Source organism: Telopea speciosissima, chromosome 5 (genome assembly GCF_018873765.1).
Source record: "Telopea speciosissima isolate NSW1024214 ecotype Mountain lineage chromosome 5, Tspe_v1, whole genome shotgun sequence".
Classification (NCBI taxonomy): Eukaryota; Viridiplantae; Streptophyta; class Magnoliopsida; order Proteales; family Proteaceae; genus Telopea; species Telopea speciosissima.
Genome location: NC_057920.1, coordinates 68,009,834 through 68,033,002, shown reverse-complemented (window position 1 = coordinate 68,033,002; position 23,169 = coordinate 68,009,834). Strand labels below are relative to the sequence as shown.

Genomic DNA, 23,169 nt, shown 5'->3' with positions numbered 1-23,169 from the left:
GTCGCTGACCAGGTTCTCTATGCATAGTGCCATCCCACGGGTGTTACCATTGCTTTTCTTGATGAAGGTCGCGTAGCACTCCCTTGCTTTCTTCTGATCTCCTCGGACCTCGCCGACCCCATTGTCAAGAAATCGTCAGGCGATCCTTCGAGTGCCATAACCTGCAAAAGGACCAGGGGATGACAAAGAAGAGAACCCGTGTGGTTCCGGCCTAGGACTCTCCGATGCCAAAGTTAGATATCCTGAGCAAACAGACGACTAATCGTATTCAATATGAGTTAAGATGTCCCTTGATGGGGTTGAGTACCTTTCCTTTTATAGTAGAGCATGGCGGTGTGGAGAGTCCTGGTTGATGGTGAGTAGTCTTCGTAGTTGACAAAGTCCCTGAGTAGCAGGGTTCATCTCTGATTGGTTGTATTCCCGTGAGACGTAGTGTCTTGATAGACTTGGTTTCCTTGGTGGATAGACCCATCTACGTGGTAGATGAGGTTCCCGGTGTACGAGTCCATTCAGACTACGTGACTGATAGCCAGTGGCCTAGAGTCCTTCGTGACCTGTCTTGTCGATGGCGGTGGTCATCGTTGTCCAGGGATGACTGCGCCCTACGAGATCCGCACCCGAGGTCTTCAGTCCGCGCCCAAGCAATTCACTCCCTAGGTTCGATCCATGCCCAGGCAGTCTGTGCCCTCGGCCCGCGCCCAGGCAGTCCGCGCCCAGGGCTATTCGCGCCTGGGGTTTGTCCCTGCCCAGGGTCTGCAATCCGTGCCCGAAGTCTGTGGTCCGCGCCCAAGGTTCGCGGTCTGCGCTTGTGCCTTGATCGACGCCCGTCCAGGTCCGCCCCTGTTTGATCGGCGCCTGTCCGTCGTGGTCTGCGCCTATTCGGTCTTGGTCCTGAGCTGGTCCTCCTTCCTGGGCTAGGACACATGGCGATCCCGGAGTGGCCAGGGGTAATTTTGGGTTTATCACTAAGCTTTTCCCAAATGGGTCTCTAATCCTACCTTATGCACCACTGATCAAATCAAAGCAACAAATTTGTGGTCGCATCTCTGAAACCATGATTGTACAATAATACCAAGCAAGAATAGCACCCAATCTACCCCAACACCTCCGGTGGCAGAGCCTACCTATATGCAACTCCACCGCTAGTCCCAGGCTCATACTACAACCCATACGCAGCTCCGCCGCCAGTCCCAAGCTCATACTACAACCCATACCCAGGTCCGTCCTTAGACGACCAGTAACGGCAGCAACACGACACCTTCCTCTGCATCCTGACAATCACAATCATCGCGGTAATCGTCATCATGGGTGCTATCTCCTTAATCATCTGGCATATCATCCTCCCTCGTGTCACCGAGTTTCAACTTGATTCAACCTCTAAATCAATGTCATTCCACGAAAGGACTCTTATGTTGCTGAGATCTAATTCCCTATTCCCTATCGACCACCACTAGCCCCAGGTTTTGTGGGCTCTGAAAATGGTTATCATCTTTGTTGTCTTCTTCTGTGAAATGGTGATAGCGTGGGGTGGGGCTGGGTTGCAAGGGTGGAGGTGGGGCGATGGATTGGGATGAAGGGGGCTTTACGGAGGATGTGTGGGCGACGACTTACCATTTTGAGACGATGGTGTTTCAAACAAATGGGGGTAAATATGTAAAAGCACATTCATTAAGGGTATTACGCTCATTTAGTTAATATTTGGGTAATGACATCATCACTTCACTGTTCTCATCTAACGGCAGGGGTACATTTGTAAGAATCTTTCAAAATATAGGGGTGGTTTATGAAATAGATGAAATTTTTTGGGTGGTAAACATAATTATTTGAAACAGATGGGTGGTAAATGTAAATTTTCTTATAACAAATAAAAAGAGCAAAATTGTCTTTTCAAAATAAAAATAACAAAGTTAGCACTCAGGGGTATAAATATAATTTTATAATTTTAGGGGTATTGATATAATTGTTTGAAAATACATGGGTAGAGACATAAATTTTCCAAAAATTAAAAAAAGAAGAAAGATAATTTACACATACCACCCCTAAGGTTTGACGAAAGTATAATTTTATCCCTCAATTTTGGATAAATCTCTGTACCCCTAAAGTTTACAAACGTTATCACTTAAACCCATTCCGTCAGTTGATCACTAACAAAATTAAAAATACAATGTAAACTGACAAAATTGCCCTTGATAATTGGGTTTCGCAGGTTGCAATCTGGGGAGCTTACCATCTACCACGCCGTTAAAATTGGGGGGAAATTCCAAATCACGGTTTTGTGATTATGGATGGGATTTAGATTTGCCTTGATTGAATCTTTAGCAGGTTGCAACCTGGGGACCTTACCTTCTATCACGTAACATCTTGATAATATCGTTTGCACCAAGAGACACCCATGAAGGTCAAGTGCAATTCGCACTCCAGCGAGGTGTTCCGGCGTTGATCGGACTAATGGCTTCCATCAGACTTCCTTACCCATCCAGGGCATTCGACATGGCTCACTGCTCTCGTTGTCTCATCCCCTGGGGTCAATATGGTAGTTCTCGCTTTCTCTTTCTCTCTCTCACATTTCTGATTTTATTTTTCTTAATTGATTCTCATTGTCGTCCCCAATTGGGCTTGGAAACCAGATGGGCTATACCTGATTAAAGTGGATAGAGTTCTCCGCCCTGGTGGTTACTAGATTCTGTCAGGGCCACAAATCAACTAGCAAAAACATTGGAAAGGCTGGGAGAGAACAAAATAGGACCTTAATGCAGAGCAATCTCGGATCGAAGTTGTAACCAAGAGCCTTTGTTGGAACAAACTTGTCTAGAAGGGTGACATTGCTATCTGCCAGAAACCCACTAGCCACATCCATTGTAAAAAGAATCGCAAGGTCGTCGGAAAGCCACAATTCTTCAAGGCGTCACAAAACCCTGACAAGGCTTGGTATGTTGTACTATTGTTTCAAATCTAACCCATCTAATCTTTCATGCTTAAATGACAAAAAAGAAAAAAAAAAAACTTACAAAGCTTCAATCTTTGCTACAGGTACACCAAATTGGAGACTTGCATAACCCCATTAACAGAAGTTTCTGACATTAGCGAAGTCGCCGGAGGTCAACTGGTTAAATGGCCACAGAGATTGAATGCAATTTCTCTGAGAATTAGCAACGGAAGTGTGAGCCGAATCACAAAAGAAATGTTCAGAAAAGATACAGAACTGTGGAACATAAGGGTTGGATATTACAAAGCTATAAACAATCAACGCCGTGGTCACGATTGGGGAGGAAGAAGAGTTGCTGGTGCGCAAATGATTATGATTTGGGATTTTTCCCCAAATCCAAACCCTAAACTCCTAAACGATTGAAAGGGTTTTGAAACCCAATTGTCAGGGGCAATTTTGTCGGTTTATGTCATATTTTTAATGTTGTTAGGGATCAACTGGGTTTAAGTGTTAACGTTTGTAAATCTCAGGGGGGGTATGCAAAATTATTCAAAACTGGATGATAAAATTATACTTTCGTCAAACCTCATGGATAGTATATATAAGTTATCCAAAAAACAATGGGAAATTTATGAAACACCTCCGAAAAATGGGCCAATACTCAGATCACCCCCTCTACGCTAACGATGTTAGTGTGTTGTTAGTTATTGGTGTAAAATGACTATTTTAAAGACAATTTTAACCCCAAAATCAAGTGGGATGAAGGACTAAAGTGTTTCACCTTCTCCACCACCGGCACCAGAGCCATATCTTCTCCTTCTCCATCTCCGACCAATCTGCATCTTCAATGGTTATGTTCTACCCTCTCCATCTCTCTTCTATCTCTCTCTTGTAACTCCCGGAGGTGGGTTTCTCAGGCGAAGTCACTGCGAGACGACCATTCGTCTATTCTCGTTTCTGAAATCTTTAGATGGATTTGTAAACCGAATGTTTCTTTCCCCAATTTTCAGATGGATTTGTAAACTGAAGGTTTCTTTCCCCAATTTTTCATATGGAATTGTAAATCGAATGTTTATTTCCCCAATTTTTAGATGGATTTGTAAACCGAATGTTTTTTTCCCCAATTTTTCAGATGGATTTGTAAACCAAAGGTTTCTTTCACCAACCTTGTGCGTAGGTTAGTATGTCAAAGCTTTGACCTGGATGTGTTTGGATTGGTAAAAATCGTTTCTTGATTTTGTTTTATTAATTATGTTTTAGAGCTCCAGAAGCAAGTGAAGGGCCACGTATCAGGATTTAGAAACTGTAGATTATCAATTCATCATTATTGGATTCAGATCTTACTGATTTTGTTTTTTTACCCATGTTTTGATTTTAGGGTTTTATTGGTTGATGGATTTGTAAACCGAATAGAGGCAGCATAGGTGCTGCAATTAAAGAAGACTTGAACCACCGCCACCGCCATTGTTGTCTCCGAGAGTTACGAGAGAGAGAGAGAGAGAGAGAGAGAGAGAGAGAGCAGGTGGCAACTCCGGTAAACCACAAGGGTTTTTTTCCGGTATCCTTCGCTGGCACACTGGACTCCATATGAGTTTATCCCTTCGTCGGGAGTTGTAGAGTAGGTGGCCACTCCGGTTAACCACGATTTGCCGGTTTCTACCTGTAATTTTGAAACCCTATAAGTTGCAAAGATTAAGTTGCAGGTCATGTGAGGAATAAGATGGATATTGGGGGTTTTAGGTTTAAGGGTAAAATAGTAACTCTATATTTGGGGAAGAAGGAGAGGGAATATTCCCTCTCTAATTCTTTATGTTAATTAAGAAAAAAAAAGGAATACATGTTAGGTTTTTAGATCTAAGGGTAAAATAGAAATTATACTCTTATCAAGGGTAGTTTAGGGTTTTCAAAAAACTTAACTAGCTGACTTTATCAGTTAATTAACGGTAGAGTCTAATTTGAGTATAGGGCTCTAGTGCAGGGAGTGATTTGAGTATTTTCATATATGAGAGGGTGATCTGAGTATCGGCCCATTTTCAGGAGCTGTTTCATTAATTTCCTTAAAACAATTGACTAATGCATAGCCAATACCCTAAATCCCAATAGAAATGAAAAGACTGTCTCACTCAACACAGAAGGAGAGATTCGTTAGAAGAAAAACAGGCGAGAGTGCGAGACTTCGAACCCCTCCAGACTCCAGCAGTCCAGCGACTCAAAGTGGCTCTCCTGCGTCTGCTCTGGCAAGTTTTCCTTAGCTCCGGCGAGTTCTTCCAGCAGGTAAGTAATTTTATTTTATTTTATTTGGTAGTTCTATTTCTTCAGTTCTTCTCCCAGTCCTCCAGCGAGAGACAAAGAGAGAGAGAGAGAGTCGTCTTCTTCACTTCCGGCGTCTCCTCCTCTCTTTTTTTTTTTTTAAATTTTTTTATACGTAACACAAGTCTCTGCTCTCACAGTCAACACTCGACACTCGACACACGCGCAGAGAGTGACAGAGTGTTTTTTTTTTTTCCTTTGTTCTTCTTGCCTTGCAGATTTGCAGGCTTCACTAAAATTCTCTCTCTTCTTTGTTTCTTCTTCTTCCTTCTGGTTTCTCTTATCCATCCCCTGTTCTTCTTCAAATTGCCGCTGTTTTCCTCCTCTTGTAGGCTGTAGCAGCTTGAGCCATTGAAGATTTTATTTGATTACAGCAATGCCACTCTGTTTTCTTTCTTCTTCCCTTGCACACAGACACATACACAGAGAGACAGAGGGAGAGAGTCGAGAGACAGAAATGGGGGGGGGGGGGAGGGATTTATTAAAGTCAATAGTCAGTACTCAGTAGTTCACCACTCACACACACACAGAGAGAGATAGAGAGGGAGAGAGCAATTTTTTTTTGTTTGGTAAAGCAAAACCAACAGCTGCAAGCACATATTCACATCAGCAAAATTTTCATAATTCATATACACTAATAAATATTACACTTTCATGAATTAAACCATAGTAGATTAGTAGTACACTTTCCTGTTGATTTTTGATGTTATAGGGTATATAATATAGCATACTAAATGACATTAAAAATAGAAAAATGAAAAATAAAACATGGTCGACATGATTGCCATGGCAACGACGACATGTCGATATATCAATTAGACACCCCCTCCACCGACTGGGATCGCCGTGACGACGTGACAACTATGCTACATGCTATTATTCTGTTTGTTGAATGATATACATGCGTATTGCATTGTGAAAATATGCCTGTATTTTTGCTCCTGGATTTTTACAGAGGAATTGTATTAACCACACATTAAATATGTACCTTATTATTGCCATGCGTGTTTTTTATACCAATTTTTAAAGTATTGTTGAAGTCTACGTCCATTTAATACCCATACGTATCCGTAACCCTTTTTTTGCTGATCCGGAACCTACTAACTATGATATACACCCAGTGTTGTAATTCTTATATTGTAAGCTGTGTTACAGTGTTACCTCACTCTGTCTATTCACCAGCCACAGTTTCTCGTTTTTTTTGCAGCTGCCAGCACGGTGTGATTTTATTATGCTTGTGCACACTTGCGTGCTGGTGTATGTTTCTTCACATGGAAAGTCGATTGTTGGCTGGAATGGAGGTTCCCTTGATTGGTAGCAACGACGTGAAGTGGATTGAGGTATCTGTTCCTTCGTCATATCTTCCTGCTGCTACTGCTGTTGTTTCCTCTTCGCAACCTTGCGCTCCCCTTACAAAGGATGCTGCGTCTTGCCATATTATCGGAGATTCATCCCAATATATAATATGGTACTTGGTTACTTGTTTCACTTACATTTCCTTGTGTATTCCCTTTGAATTCATGTTTTATGCTGGCTATCGTAATATTAGTTCTCTTACCAGTTCTTTGGTTCGGCGCTATTAGTGTTGTCTTGTGTGGTCTGTTTGCGTGGCAGTTTTTCGTTCAACAGTTCATTTGAATATTATTTACACGCTCGTGTTATTTCAGTTTCAGCTATTCTAGCACAAGTCTTGACAGTCATTCCTCAATCATTTCTATTACTTCGCAAATAATTTTAAGCTTTAAAGCCACATTGCTCACCTTTCCCCCTCATCTCTTTAAATGCTAACGTTAGGTTTCGAATATTTTTCTAAGTCATGATGCAATATAACTCCATTCATATTTCTTAACTAACTTGTCTCCCTCTGTGGGATGGGATTGGGAGAGATTATTCTTTGCTTAAGAGCTCGCTGAGTTTAGCATGGGTTTGGTGCTCACCGGAAGTCAGCCAGGGTTTAATGCATTGAATGAAACCATGTGGTTTGACTAAATGAACTAGGCAATGCTTCATAAGTTTGAGAATGATTCATTTGCTATTATGTTGATGTGCTGAAATTTATCACTAACATTGATTTCCATGCACCAGGAGAATTCATGAGAATTTACCCCATGTAGTTGAATTGATTGAAATCTCTGCATGCAAAGAATTCCCCAGGATTGGACTGCGTCTGAGTTTCCCCCATGCACTAAGTCCATTTGCTTTTATATGCAAAAATGAGGTTTCCTTCTTTTGCCCCCCTCTTATTTTTCTTTTTCCATATATCTTTGATACTATATCTTTTAATTAATAATTGATGATATATCATTGACATTATCAGCTGCCTTTGGTTCAGCAGCAGTTCCATTTATTGGTTTGGTTGATCACTTTTAAACCTTTTCTGGTGGTCTAAATGGGGTTGTTTTGTATTGTAGGCTAAAAGCACGGTTGGGAACTCATACCTGCTTTATGCATTAGAAGTCTCAGGAGTTGCTTACATTCTTAAACTAAGGAATATTTGTACTTATGTATCTTGCTCCCTTTTCCCACGGAGTGAGCTTGTAGAAGTCAATGTTCAAACCGATCCACAAGTTGGAGCAGTAACTGCCGTAGCAGCTACAGTGGGTTGCCTTGTTCTTGGGAGACAGGATGGATCAATTAGCTGCTTCCGACTTGGTGCATTCGATCAAACTCCTCTTGGTATGCTTTTGACTTGGCATATATTCCTTTGCATGTGTGTGCCCATGGTTAGTGCACATCATTTTTGTTTCTCCTCCCTCTCCCTTTCTTTTTCCTCTTTTTGGCTCTTATTTTGATATTGGAGTGTCTGGTGTTTGCTAGCTCTGTGTTTTTGTATGTGTTGTATAAGGTTCAGTTGAGTTGCATATGAGTTAGTTACCCTATACTACTGAGTACATTTTTTTTTGGAAAGATTGCATTCATTTATTGTAACGCCCCAAATCTGGGTTAAGGATATGGTGCAGACCCTCATGGACTGCTGTTAAGTAACTGTTAAATCTATGAACTACTATGTACGAAACTAAAAACATGCATTTGAGACATTTCAATATCAGAACTGAATAGTGTAAATACTCTGTACAGAACATCTAAAACATCTGAGCTCAACCATCTAATACTGTATCATGAATCATCTGTTACATCAATTCTGTAACCTACTGTCAAATTCATCAAAAGACATAATCAAAACTACATCTTACACAAAAAGTGTATCTACACCAGAAGTCTCTGGTCTGTGATCTCTCTCTCTCTGATCAACTACTTAAGAGGGTCTGACATTCTTCCCCTGGCTCTCCTTGTGCAATCTGCACACATGCCCGCTGCTACGACTGTCATAAGCCCCGTCTCCGCCATCTCTGCTTCCCTAGTGGTCTCCACTTCCGGTGTTTGCTCTACCGCTTCCTCCTGCCACCTCCCGCCACCCAAGTCGTGGTCGGAAGAAATCTCACCGCTGCCACCATCGCCTCCGGGAACAGCTTGCTTCTGGCTCCCCTCCTGGTTGCCCCCATCACTCCTTCGCTGCCAGCTCGTCTACCGAGATGGACATGACCTCCTATGTTGCTGCTTCAAATCACCTACCTTGTTCTCTGGATCCGATGGTTTCTTAAGCTCCTCTTGGTCCGTCAGTCTCGCAAGATCTTCAATCTCCCCTTGATGCACAAGCTCCTCTGCAACTACCGATGGTCTGAAGCGGTCTCGATTCAAGTGCCGAAGTCACTCCCTAGCTGGTAATCCCTACTCTGACCCCTTTCCCCTGGTCTGCCTCCTTCAACCTCTGAACCCTTCTGTTGTTCCCTTTCTTCTGTTCAGTCCCCTACAACTAACCCCCATTGGCCTCCCCCTGCCACAGTACCCCTCCTTTCTTCCTCTCTCTCGACTTTGATGTCCTCTCGCCATCCCCTCCCGCCCCGTCTCCGTAACCCCCCTTTTTCTCGAGCTTCTGCTCTCCTCCCTAACCCATCCTTTAACCTTGACCCCTCTATTTTTAACCCTCCATCTGACCATGGTCCTCCCTTGAGCCTCTCCCAAAACTTGGGTACCACTAATCACCAAACTGATTCAACTCATTTTAACCCCCCTCTAGTCCTCTACATAACCCTCAACTCATCCTTAACCCAACTCTTTCCTTTATTGACCCTGTTCATAACCACGCCCCACCTCTGAACTGGTTCCCACGTAACCCCCAGCCCATACCCAGTCCCCTTCTCCTTTGCATCCGGGGTCAAACCCTCCTTCTCTTGTTGGGTTACCCTTATCCATCCCTTCCCTTGAGACCTAACCCACCCGTTTCTCCTTCCCCTCCGCATGTCTCCCTGTCTACTGAGGCCCTGCCCCTGGAGAGCTCCCCCTGGTTCGCTCCACTCGACGAGGTCCCCCTCCTTGGTATCCCCTCCCTGATGGCTCCACACCCCTTTGCTGGGGACTTGGTTGGGACCCTCTTGCGCAGGCCCTTGGTTGAACCTTCCCCCCGCTCTCCACTGGTTGAATATTCACGCAGGCATAAAAGCCTCCCCCCTGGGTCTGTGCACTCATCTTTGTTCCCTATGACTGCTGCATTTATCTGGAATGTCAGGAGTCTTAATTCCCTGACAAAGCATGTTGACATTCGGGTTCTCATCAAATCTTCCCATTGTGCCTTCTACAGCCTCTTAGAAACTCTTGTTACCCAGGAGAATGCTTCCCGCATTGCCTCCTCGATTGCCCCTTCTTGGTCCTTCCTTTCCTACTATGACCATTCTCCTAATGGTCGTATTTGATTCTCTGGGACCCCACAAATTCACATTTCCATTTTCTTTTCTTCGCCCCAACTCCTCCACCTTCAATTCTCCCTCCCCAACTGCCCCTCCTACTTCTTTCTCTCCATTATTTATGCTCATAACCGAGCTGTGGATAGGCTCCCTTTGTGGGCAGACATCTCTCTTCTCAGATCTAGGGTCGATTCACACCCTTGGTGTGTGGGTGGGTATTTCAATGTTGTCCACTTTAGTCCTGAGAAACTTGGTTTTAGAGGGGGGGGGGAAGGTTGGCTGAAAAACTGGGTAGAATAGGATGAAACAAAGATCGAGTGGAGGTCTTAGAGTGTGGAAGGTTTGCTGAAAAACTTGAAGAAAACTAATGGCTGGATAGTGCAGGAGAGAGGGGGAGTGGAATCGGAAAGTATTGAAAAATAGGCTCAAACCAGGTGCAGCAGCAAGGAGAAGGCAGCAGTAACTCTCGGTTGCAGTAGAGAGGTCTTCTAAAGACTTGAAAGCTAGAAGAAGATCAAGAATATCATGAACAAGGGACCTCCTGGGCTTCCCACCGCAAGGAGTCGGCAGGATCAGACACCTGCTCCGTTTTCCATGGATCAAACACCAAGGAAAAGCTTCAAGGAAGCAAAACTTGCATAACAGCAGCAGTAATGGTAGAAATCATGGGCTATTGTAGCCACTCTGGGTTGCTTTTATAGATTAGAATAAAAGAGTATTAGCAAGGACTTAAAATTGGGAAGTCCCAAAATTAGAAACTTCCAACCTTGGACCTTACTTGAGATAGAAGACTCTACCATCGAAAGCTGATGTGAACTAACTGAGACAAAATTAAAAGACTTAGTCTAACTAAACTATGGGACCGCCACTTAAAGTAGACCAACTGAACCAACCGGTTCACTGGTTTATTACAAGACTAAAAAATAAAACATAACACAACCCAGTCAAAATCGTGGCCTGCTGCTGGGCAGCAGCCTTCTCAAACTCGTGGCTGGCTGCCAAGGTAGGCAGCAACCTTCTTCTTTTTCTTCCTTGAGTACACCCTTGTTTCTGCATCACCTCCCCCCTTTCCCCCCGGTTTCGGGCTTTTGGTAATGAATTATTTATTCACCCCCAAAAAAAAAAAGTTGAAGATGGACAATTTGTCGGTCCACTCCACCCATCACACATGATTTTCACTCCATATAGAGGCCACTTCTCCTTGAACCTCTCAATATTCTCATTCACATCTCTTACAATGTCATTTAAGTAAGGCCAAATGTCATTTAAGTAAGGCCAATCAATCTCATAAGACGTGGGTTGCTTAACATTAGAGTCACAACGTTGAATTTCCTTTATCATAGCCTTGAAGTGGGGACCTTTGGCATTGTGAGGTGGAATCGTAGAACTGTGGAACCATCTGGAGATTGCTCTGTCTATCTTTTCACTCAATGTCTTCGGCTGAAAGCTTTCTTCAATCCTCTGTTGGCCTTCAACCTAAGTCTATGGCAATATTGAACTTGGGGTTTATATTGTATGTTGAAAATTGACATATTGAGATTGTCAATGTATAGTAATACATTTTATAAATTAAAAAATGCATTGCGAATTAGGTACATTAAAGAAAGCACTCACCAGCCTTATGCAATGGATTCATAAGTTGAACCTCCCAGTGATCCTTGATAATCTTGAGGAAGGTCTTGCTGCCACATGGCATTGCATTGTAGACTTGGTCCTTCATCATGTTCACAACAACATACACGTGTTGTATGGTGGGCTTGAAAGCAGAGTCCACCATCCTCAAGACTTTAACCACTGGGCCAAAACTCACTACCTTTCTTAGGTGGTGCCAAAACTTCTTATATAAAATGGTTGCTTGTGCTGCCCTACCACTAGGGGAACTCGACTCTCTCCTCCCAAACCATTCCTCAAATGCAAGCATAGACTAGAGTCCTGTCTTCTTCACCTTAAAGCTCTTCAGTTTAACGTAGTTTGTGGTGAATCTAGTGAGGCCGGGCCTGAGCAAGTTTCCCTCACACTTCTCCCTCAGAAGGTTTAGTGCAAACCCATGGTTATAGGCAAAGGTGCTCACCTGTCTCACTCTCTCAACCATACTTTGTGCCAATTTTATCTTCTCCATGTCCTTCAACATGAGGTCAGTGCAATGGGTTGCACAAGGGGTCCAGAAGAGCCGGTACTTACTGTTACTCACCTACTTTTAATTGGCCTTTTTGAAGTTGCTTCCGTTGTCCGTCACTAGTTGCACAACTTTCTCCACTCCCACAGTCCCACCTCCTGAACCACCTCTTTCAGCAACTTATAAATGTATTTTGCATCCTTTTTCACTTTGGATGCATCCATATATATTAGGAATACGGTCCTCCCACCATAGTACACCATAAAGTTGATGATGGACTTCCCGTGGGCATAGTCCGACCATCACACATTCTTGTAATAATGGTGTAAGGGTATATTCGTCCTATAAGGGTATACTTGTACTTGTACTATTCTCTATTATAAATAAAGAGTGGCTGTTGTCATATTGTCATAAGCCAATATTACCCAAATAACATTATGGTATCAGAGCAAGGATCCTCCTTGGGATCCAAAACTTAATACCCTACTGCTGCCGCCATCTCTCTTCCTCTTGCCTCCCCCTCTCTCTCTCTCAGCTTCTCGTCATTGCTGCCCTCAGTGGTTATGATCTAATTCACCGAGGGCCTTGTGTGTCTTTCACCTTTTTTCTCTCTGTTATCTAGCCATATGGTCTAGAGAATTAATCCTTGATTATGGTTTGCTTCTGTGAAGATCTACTGCTGCAACACATTTCTTAGACCTCTTGATGCTATGTTTCAGCCCATACTTGAGTTTCTTCCTTGCTGTAGCATGTGCTACAGTTCCAATGTTAGATCTCAGCTCTGCATCTACTGGAACTGAAGGAGTGAGTCATGGGACTTGTAATGATTTTGCTTCATTCTCTGTCAGCTATTTAAAGTTGGATGGGAGCATAGTTATCAAGGCGTCGCCTAGGGATCGACTAGGCGACACCTAGGCGTCCAGCCGCCTTGGTCGCCTAGGCGGGTGCCTAGGACGTCTTGCTCGCCTAGTTAGTGTCGCCTGGATTTTGAACCCTCTTCATCGCCTTGGTTCGCCGAGACGCCGTGACAACTATGGATGGGAGCAACTATTTGATGTGGTCTCGATCTTGCTTCTTATCTATTGATTGCCGTAGGCCCGTAGGTATGCCAGATACTTTGCAGGGAAAACTGAAAAGCCCACTACTGTTGGTTCATCTCAGAAAAAATGGAGTTTTGATAAGTCCCTGGTTATGTCCTTCGTCATCATCTCTATGCAACCGAACATTGCACGGGTTTACTTAGTTGGATACTACTACACAGATCCGGAAAGCTGCCAAAGAGATATACTCTCAGGTTGGGAATGATGCTCATGTCTATGAATTGCGCAAGAAGATTCATGAAACCGTACAAAAGGAAATGACCTTGTCATAGTATTATTTTGAGTTACGTAGTCTGTGGCAGGAGTTGGATTTTTATGAGGACTTTCAAGCTATGCGTTCTACAAATGCCGCCAGCTTCAATAAGTGTGAGGAGAAGCTCAGGGTATATGATTTTTTGTTTGGTCTTAATATTGAGTACGATCAGATTTGTACCCAGGTACTTAGCCGTGATCCCTTTCCATCTTTGGAGCAATCCTACTCTCGGATTCAGTTAGAAGACAGTCGTCGTATCGCAATGTTGCACCCTATCTCACAACAACATTCGACACTGTACTCTGGCTCTAGTTCTTAGTGTCGGGGTGGTTTAACACGCTTTAGTGCTCGTTCCACTTCTGAATGGGAACCTGTCTAGTGCGATTATTGTGATTAAGAGTCTCATACAAAGGAACAGTGCTGGAAACTTCATGGACGACCAACAACTTCATGTGGTCGTGGTTGATCAAACCAGGTTCATGCACACCACATTGAGATATCTTATTTTGCACCCATGGGTGCCCCTCTATCATAGGACGAGCTGCTGACTCTCAGTCGTCTGATGATCAAGTTAGAGCCTTCATCATCCTCTCCATTGTCTCCTGCCTCTGCACCAACCACTTTTGATTCCAACGTTGCTCACTCAGGTATTCCTTTTGGTGGTCACTGTGCCTCGGTTGTATCCCTTCCTTCGATAATTGACTCAGGCGCTACTGACCATATGATTAGTTCCACCAGTTTATTCTTTTAGTATTCTCCATGTTCGGGTTAAGATAGAGTCTGGGTGGCTGATGGTTCACTCTCCTCTGTGTCTGGAAAGACCTCTATTCGTTGTTCCTCCTTCTTATCTTTATCCTCTTTGGTACATATTCCTAATTTCTCTACTAATCTTCTTTCTATTAGTAGTCTCACTAAGAATTTGAATTGTGAAGTCACGTTTTTTCCAACCCATTGTGTCTTTCTGGACTTGGTGATTGGAAAAATGATTGGCAGTGGTAGAGTGCACGATGGTTTATACTTGCTAGAAGACTCTTCCTTTAAAGTCAGAGACCACTAATCAGACACATCAGACGGATTCTACTCAATCCGCATTACCTGAGTTACATCCATGGTTGTCACGTCGTCACAGCGATCCAAGTCGGTGGAGGGGTCTCATGTTGATATATCGACATGTCGCCCGCCATGGCAATCATATCGACCATGTTTTATTTTTTATTTTCTCTATTTTTAATGTCATTTAGTATGCTATAATATATACCCTATAACATAAAAAATTAACATGAAAATGTACTACTAATGTACTATGGTTTTATCAAGGTACTAAAACTCGGGTCTCGGTATCAACTTGACTCTTGGAAAAACCGAGATGAGTCGAGATCTCGCCGAGTTGGTGGATTGTTTTTTTTTTCAACTCGAAGCCTCAACTTTGGGTCGACCCGAGATCCGAGATCTCGCCGAGATATGTCGAGTTTTGTCCAATTAGGCAAGGTTTAAGTGGTAGGTGGGTTAAAATAATGGGGCGAAACCGAGATCCAACCGAGATTCGAGATCTCGCCGAGATATTGCACTTTTGAGACTCGTAGGCAGTCTTGTCTCGGCTTTTCCTAAAACCGAGAAACTCGGCGAGATCTCGCGAGTTCTCGAACTATGGGTTTAATTCATGAAAGTGTAATATCCATTAGTGTATATGAAATCATGGATTATCAAATAATTGATAGCAATAGTCTTGCTGATATTAAAGTTGAAAAATCATGAGAGTTGAGATATGATTCATATGAAAGTGACTACAAAAGTTAACAAAACAGAAAAACAATTACAAGAATGTAATTTATATTGAGTGAATAAAGCTAATAAACAACCCATCTACATAAAAAAAAAATTGCTGATGTGAATATGTGATTGTGTATTAGTGTTTTCTGTTTGATGTTTTTAAATTTTTTTTTTTTTTAATGTTAAGGAAAAAGCATTAAAATAAAAAATGGTTAAAAAAAATAATTGTTAAAAAGTTAAGTTTTATAATTTAAAACAACCATGTCGCTTGATATGGCCATATGTTGTGGTATGGCGTCCATGGCGACGACATGGAGGCCATATTGGTTGATATTCTTACATCATCCATATCGGTGGTCGATATGCTCACTTCTCCAGCGATATGACGCCATGGCGTCGATATGGGGACGCCATGACAACTATGGTTACATCAGTGGCATCGGTATTTGGGTCACCGTCCCCTTGGAACTTTAGCTACAGGTTGTCGTACTTTATTTCAGAGATGAAATACCAATAATTTTTTTTCTGTGATCTTGTGTCGTTGCCAAGCAAACCCGTACTGTTTAATCCAGTTCAAATAATAAAAGCACTGCTCTGTTTCTTTTGATTCATTCTGATGTTTTGGGCCCTGCCTTGCCCTGTTGTGTCTCTGTTTCTTGTTATCACTGGTTTGTCACCTTTATTGACTGCTACACACAAACTACTTAGGTTTAGTTGCTGCACCATAAAAATGAGGTTTTTCAATGCTTTCAAATGTTTCACGGCATGGTTAAGACTCAATTTGATGCTAAAATTAAGATTCTTCATAGTGACAATGGTAAAGAATATATGGAAGGGCCTTTCCATTCCTATCTTATTGATCAGGGTATTTTACACCAAACCAGTTGTGTTGACAATCCTGCTCAAAATGTTGTGGAGGAACAAAAGAATTGTCACCTGTTGGAAGTTGCTTGCTCCTTCAGGATCTAGATGAATGTCCATGCCCATTATTGGAGTAAGGCCATACTTACAGCTGCCTATCTCATCAACAAGTTGCCAAAAGGGGTCCTAGATTTTTGTTCTCCCCTTTATGTGCTCCAAGGTTCTTCTTCCTTCATTGTCACTCTAGAAAACTTTGGTTGTATTTGCTTTGCCAGGAATCATCGTCATCATGGCAAATTTGAACCCAAGTGTCTCAAGTGCATTTTTGTTGGTTACTCAGCTACACAAAAAAGATATTAGTGATACCATCCATCCTCTCGTCGTTAAGTTATTAAAACTCGGGTCTCGGTACCAACTCAGCCCTTGGAAAAACCGAGTTGAGTCGAGATCTCACCAAGTTGGTGCATTTTTTTTTTCCCGACTCGAAGCCTCAACTCGGTGGGTTTTAGACCTAGTTTGGGTCTGAAACTTGGTATGCCATTTAAACACAATGGTATTATCAGATTTTGCGAAAACAAAGTCCAAATATGTGTTTCAATTCGGACTATAGGTTGGTAGGCGATGACGTACTAAAATACCCAACACTACACATAATTTAGTAATAGAAAACAAGCAAAACATTCAATTAATAGCTAAACAACTTAAATAAGAATTAGAAATGTGATAGTGGAGGGAAGAATTAAACAAATCTGGAAGGAAGATGGACCTCCGGCAACTTTGAATGATGTCTCCCTCACCCTCAACAATCCAGTCTGCTCCATCTCTACCCCCCGCTCCCCTCTCCACCCCACCCTCCCCTCTCCCAGCTCGCAAAGATTCCTCTCCACACCACATTCCAGTCTCCCTCCCCTCTGTTTCCCCCACTACCATAACCTCCAACCCTGCTTCTCCCTCGAACACCCCTCCCAACCCCAGCCTTGACCAAAGCAACCCAATACCCCCTTCCTGGAGCTCTCTCCTATCCACCGCCACACCCCCATCCACTGATAGACACTCGCTGCACTTTGTCCCCCCTTCCCTTATTGATGACTCCAGAATCGGCTTCTGTCCACAGGGATTGCTTCATGTCAAAATTTCCAAGTGGCAGTGCTGCCTCGTGGAGCACTTCCTTGGAGCTCGACACCCTTTCATGTTGTAAAATCCTCTCTTCTTAAACAATGGCATGTCTCTGGAGCAGTCTTCACTTACCTCCTCAACTGTGGCATCTTCATCTTCAGATTCTCCGACGATTCAGACAAATCTCAGGCCTTGGAGGGTGGTCCCTGGCTGGTTGGAAAGAAACCAATTTTCCTCAGGCAATGGGATCAGCGATCCTCTCTCAGCAAAATTGATCTCAGGAACATCCCCATCTGGGTCAACTTGCCTGGTTTCCCTTTCACTACTGGTGTGCCTTGGGTCTTAGCATTGTTGGATCAACCATTGGCAAACCTCTCTTCTCGGATGAGCGCACTAAGAAGATGGATCGCCTCTCTTTTGCTCGAATATGTGTAGAGATTTCTGCAGATGTGCCTCCTCCTGAGTTTGTCACCATCCAAGAAGAGGATGGCCACTCCTTCACGCAGAGAGTCACCTACGATTGGCTACCTTACTACTGCGCAGTTTGTAAAATCTTTGGCCATCCATCAAAACAGTGCCTCTCTAGCCCCCCCGACCTGAAGGAAATGGAAGCTGCCCCAGCGGCAGATACTGCAAGCAAATCCTTGACCTGCAAAGTTCTATACGGCGATTTATCTGATGGTGTACCAGAGGTGCCGAAGGAAACCGATATGATAGATGCCGACGACGAAGACACTGCTGCCCTAACTCTGGTCGAGGTCCAAGCTTTGGCGCAAAATGCAGTGGAGTAGGAAGATCACTTGCACCCTCCTCGCGGCCGGAAAACATTCAGAAACCGACGCCGGAAAAAATCCTTGGTCCTCGGTGAAATCCCCTGTCATGGCGTGTCTCCCGTTGCCCACTTACCACGCAGATCCCCAGAGGTAGATCACAATAGGTTTGCGATACTGCAGACCCTCGATCACGATGAAGATGGTGACGCTGCAGCCTTGCCGGCTCCTCTCGCTGGTTGCTTGCACGGAGAATCAGATCTGCAGGCTCCCCTTGATCTTGTCGAGACCTCGCCCTGCTCCCCTTCCCCTTTTGGCTTTCCAATTTCTGATCTTCCCCCTGACACCCAAAACCTTTCATCCCTTTTCACCAAAATCCCCCCACCTAGTACGAACCTCCCTTCCACCAAACCCCCTTTTGTCCCACTTAACCTTCGCATCCCACCCTTTGTCCCACCTAAAATCACTTACCCCCTCAACCCGACCCATCAATTCAATACCCACTTAAATCAACCCACCCACCCCGGCCCATCAACTCAGCCCCCTCTCACACTCTTCAGAAACCCATCCAGGCCCATCATCATCTCAGCCCAAATACCCTTTTATCAGATCTGACCCAGCAATCCACTACCCACTTAACTCAACCCATCCACCCAGGCCCATCAACCCAGCCCACTCACCCTCTATAGCCACCCACCCAGGCCCATTAGCAACTCTGCCCAAACACCCTTTTATCCTCCCCCTCTTATGCCATCAACCCAAGGCCGAACCAAAGCAGATCTGACCCCGGTTACTTGGCTGACTCCTCCACCCTCTTTGAACCAGGGACCATTTTGCCCTCTACCCCTCCCCCTTCCCCCCTGGTTTGCTTCCCCCCTCTTCGGGAATATAGGTTGAGGCCCCGTAGTGTCCCCCCGGGGTCTCGAGTTAGCTCCACTGCCGGATGGTTGCCCCCTCCCCCCCCCTTTCTCATGATCCCTTGGACCATTTGGAATGTCTGTGGCCTTAACGCCCCGGCTAAACAGGTCGAGGTTCGTGATTGTAACAAATCCTCCAAGTCCTCCCTTTGTTGCCTGCTTGAAACGAAGGTTCTTGAACCAAACTCATCCCGCATTGCTCATTCTCTTGCTCCCTCTTGGTCCTTCCTATCAAATTACATCCACTCCCCAAACGGCCGCATCTGGGTCCTTTGGGATCCCTCCAAATTCCATATCTCGGTCTCCTCTGCCTCCCCTCAATTTCTTCATCTCAGCATCTTTGATCATCTGCACAGTCACCTCTTCTTCTTCACTATGGTTTACGCCTTTAATCGTCCTCTGGACCGTCTTCCTCTTTGGGACGACATCTGCTCCATCTCTCTATCCATAGGTTCTGCTCCGTGGGGCATTGGTGGCGACTTCAATGTCGTCCGCTACAGCCACGAGAAGTTGGGTGGTTCCCCCATCGACCAACAAGCGGTTGAAGCTTTCAACTCCTGCCTTGAGAATGCTGGTCTCAACGACCTTAGATGGTTTGGTGCTGAGCTTACTTGGCACAACAAGCGATCTGGCCCTGACAGAGTAGCTTGTAAGCTTGACCGCGTACTTGTCAATGACCACTGGCTCTCCTCCCTTCCTTCCTCTTATTCTGTTTTTAATCTCCCCGGCCTCTCTGATGACTCTCCCATCTCTCTTTTTGTCCTTCCCTATCTCTCCTTTGGCCCCAAACCCTTCAGGTACTTTGACATGTGGTCCTCCCATGATGGTTTCCTTCCCATTGTCCTGGCGGCCTGGGCCATACCTATCCACTCTTTCTCCTCTCCCCTCCTTGCCTTCACTAAAAAGCTTAAGAATGTCAAATTTGCCCTCAAATCTTGGAATTCCTCACTTTTGGAAACATCTCCTCCCGTGTTTCCTTGTGTCGTGATTCCCTCTCCTCTATCCACCTCCGCCTCTAGTCTGACCCTCTCAACTCCTCTCTAGCTGCAGAAGAGACCCTTGCCGCCTCCGAGTTAGCCTCCGCCCTATCTGTTGAGGAGAGCTTCCTCAAGCAAAAATCTCGGATCAAATGGCTTGAGCTTGGCGATTCGAACTCCGCTTTCTTCCACAAGTCCCTTAAAGCCAGAACCAACTCCAACTCCATCCTCTCTCTCACCTCTTTCAATGGTGAGGTCCTCTCCTCTGTTAATGCCATCAAGTCTGAAGCTGTGTCTTACCTAAACGGCATTTTTAACCCCCCTTCCCCCCTCCAACCCCTCATCCCGGACGGCCTCATCAACAAATTCATTCCTCAAAACATGCTCCCCTCTCTTTGCTCCATCCCCTCTGATGAGGAAATCCTCTCGGCTGTTAGATCTCACAAGGCTAGCAAAGCGCTTGGCCCCGATGGCTTCAGTATGGGGTTCTTCACCACTTGTTGGGACATCATCGGCCCTGAGCTTACTTGTGCCATCAGAAGCTTCTTCTTCAACCCCCACCAGATCACTAACATCAACCACACCTTCCTCTGCCTCATTCCCAAATCCCTCGGAGCCTCCTCCATGACTGACTTCAGACCCATCTCCCTCTGCCACCTCCTCTACAAATTCATTGCCAAAATTCTTGCCAATCGCCTCCAACTTGTCATTGACTCGCTGGTCAGCTCCAATCAATCAACCTTCATTTCCGGTAGAAGCATCTCTGATAATATCATCCTTTGCCAGGAAATAGTTCGAGGGTTTCACCGAAAATCCATCTCCCCATCTGCCCTTCTGAAGATTGACATCCACAAGGCTTTTGACTCCATCCGTTGGGACTTCATTTCCCAAGCTCTTCTTAAGATGTCCTTTCCCCCTGCTTTTGTCAATTGGATCCATTTCTGTATATCCACCCCTCGCTTCTCTGTTCTTCTCAACGGCAGCCCCGCCGGCTTCTTCTCCTCCTCTGTTGGTATTCGTCAGGGCTGTCCTCTCTCTCCCTTCCTTTTTTGTCTTTCCCTCGAGGTCCTCTCCCGCATTATCCAGTCCAAAACGGACCTTGACCTCAGCTCCCCCATTCCCAAATGTAAACCCACCAAGCTAACTCACCTTGCCTTTGCTGATGACCTCATGATATTCTCTAAGGCTGAACCAACCTCCCTCCAGTCCATTATGGCCTCCCTTCACCTTTTCCGGGAGCTCTCTGGTCTCCGCATTAACCTCCTTAAATCCCAAATCTTCTTAGCCGGGGTCCCTGAAAACACCATAGCATCCCTTTTAGCCATCATGGGCTTTTCTCCTGGCATCCTCCCGGTTCGTTACCTTGGCCTCCCCCTCATCCCAGCCAGACTCTCAGCCCATCATTGTAACCCTATCCTTGACCTCCTCCGAAAGAAACTTCAGCTTTGGAAAGCCAAACTCTTATCTTACGCAGGCTGCCTCAAGCTCATAAGATCGGATCCAGTCTTGTTACATCTATTGGAGTGGTGTATTTGGCCTCCCCAAAGCTACCATAAAGACTGCTGAGTCTATTATGTGTACTTTTCTTTGGAAAGGAGTGGACTCTACCAGGTTTCTTCATCCCTTGAGCCGGTCCTCCACGTGCCTCCCCAAAGCCGAAGGGGGTCTCGGTCTCAGAAGGATCAAGGATGTCAACATGGCTGGTTCAATCATTTTGCTATGGAAGCTTCTCACCAACAAGACCAGTATCTGGACTTCCTGGGTGTATGTAGGGCCTCTGTGCAGAGACTCTATCTGGACTGTCAGTCCTACCCCAGACTCCTCTTGGACCTGGCGCAGCATTCTTCGAGTAAGACATACTGTCAGGGGTGCTATATCATGCAGGATTGATGATGGGCAGCAGATCTACCTTTGACTTGATCAGTGGCACCCTTCAGGTGTCCTTGCCTCTATAGTCAGCCCCCGCGTCATATATGCCTCAGGCTTGGACAGACTTGCCCCTGTGGCCTCCATCATCTCCAGAGGCTCGTGGTCACCTCCCCCCTCCCCCCCCTCCCTTGCTGATCTTTGGAGATCCCTCCCCTCTATCCCCCCCGGGTCACAAATGGCAGAGGTGACACCACTATATGGCTCCCATCCCCATCGGGTATCTTCAGCTCCCACTCCGCTTGGGACATGGTTAGACATAGAGGGACGCCCTGTCCTTGGCATAAGGTAACTTGGTTCAAAGGGCACATCCCTCGCCAGAGTTTCACCGCTTGGCGTGCCTTGGCAGATTGCCTCCCCACACAATCCTTTCTCATCCGTCGGCACATGCAAGTCTCTCCCAATTGCTGCCTCTGTTGGAATGGGCATGAAGACACAGACCACTTGTTCTTCACTTGCCCTTTTGCAGCCTCCATTTGGAATCAGGTTCTCCTTTATTGCTGGCCGGCTCGAAGAAGACCATTACCCCTCTCTAGGGAATGGATTTGGATAGATATGACTTTTGGGAGGAACTCGATTTGTGACATTGTGGGCAAGCTCGCCTTTTGCGCTACTATCTCCCACATTTGGATGGAACGCAATCTTAGAAGATGGACTTCCAAATCCCGCTCTTTTAACAGGATTTGGAAGGCCATCTTATTTGATGTGTCATCTAAAGCAGGCTCCCTTCCCCCTGGTAGTGTAAAAGATACCCCAAGGAACAGGCTGATTGTTGTCTCCTGGGGTCTTCCTACTTCCATTTTGTGTCCCAGCTAGTTGCTAGCTTCAGTTTTGTTGGCCCTTGGGCTTGTACATTCCCTCTTCTTTCTTCGTAATTTTTATTTTCATTCATCCAAAAAAAAAAGAATTAGAAATGTTAAAGTGATACTTCAAATTGTTTAACTGTGTTACACCTATCATCACATAAAATGATTTTGAATCAAGTATTCAGACCCCACTAGTGTCACATTGTCTTCCCATGACATAGTGTTGCTATAATGTTGCACATAGTGCTCCACAACAAGCATATAAGAGTTTTGTCGAGTTTGGTAAGTAAATACATAGTAGATGGGTCATTTCCATGGGTTAACCCGAGATCCGAGATCTCGCCGAGATATGTCGAGTTCTGTCGAGTTCGGTAAGTAAATACATTGTAGATGGGTCATTTCCATGGGCCAACCCGAGATCTTGTATTATTTTGTATCGTATCCCATCTCGTCTCGGTTTCTCAAAAAACCGAGAAACTCGCCGAGATCTCGAACTATGCTCGTCGTGTGTTGGTAACCATGGACGTGGTTTTTCATGATTCTGAGGCCTATTACTCATCATCGGCACCTCTTCATGGA

The 23,169-nt window shown here is 44.8% G+C and overlaps 1 protein-coding gene across 2 annotated transcripts in view; it reads left to right on the top strand.

Moving 5' to 3' along the window:
- Positions 1-6,432: 6,432 nt before the first annotated feature.
- Positions 6,433-23,169, top strand: part of LOC122661514 (nuclear pore complex protein NUP160) — a 169,378-nt gene continuing 152,641 nt past the window's right edge. For both annotated transcript variants that reach the window (XM_043856926.1, XM_043856925.1), the window contains exons 1-3: positions 6,433-6,704; positions 7,322-7,454; positions 7,648-7,912. In XM_043856926.1, coding sequence (XP_043712861.1) covers positions 6,496-6,704; positions 7,322-7,454; positions 7,648-7,912 — 607 coding nt within the window. In that variant the 5' untranslated portion in view covers positions 6,433-6,495. The remainder of the gene's footprint in view (positions 6,705-7,321; positions 7,455-7,647; positions 7,913-23,169) is intronic.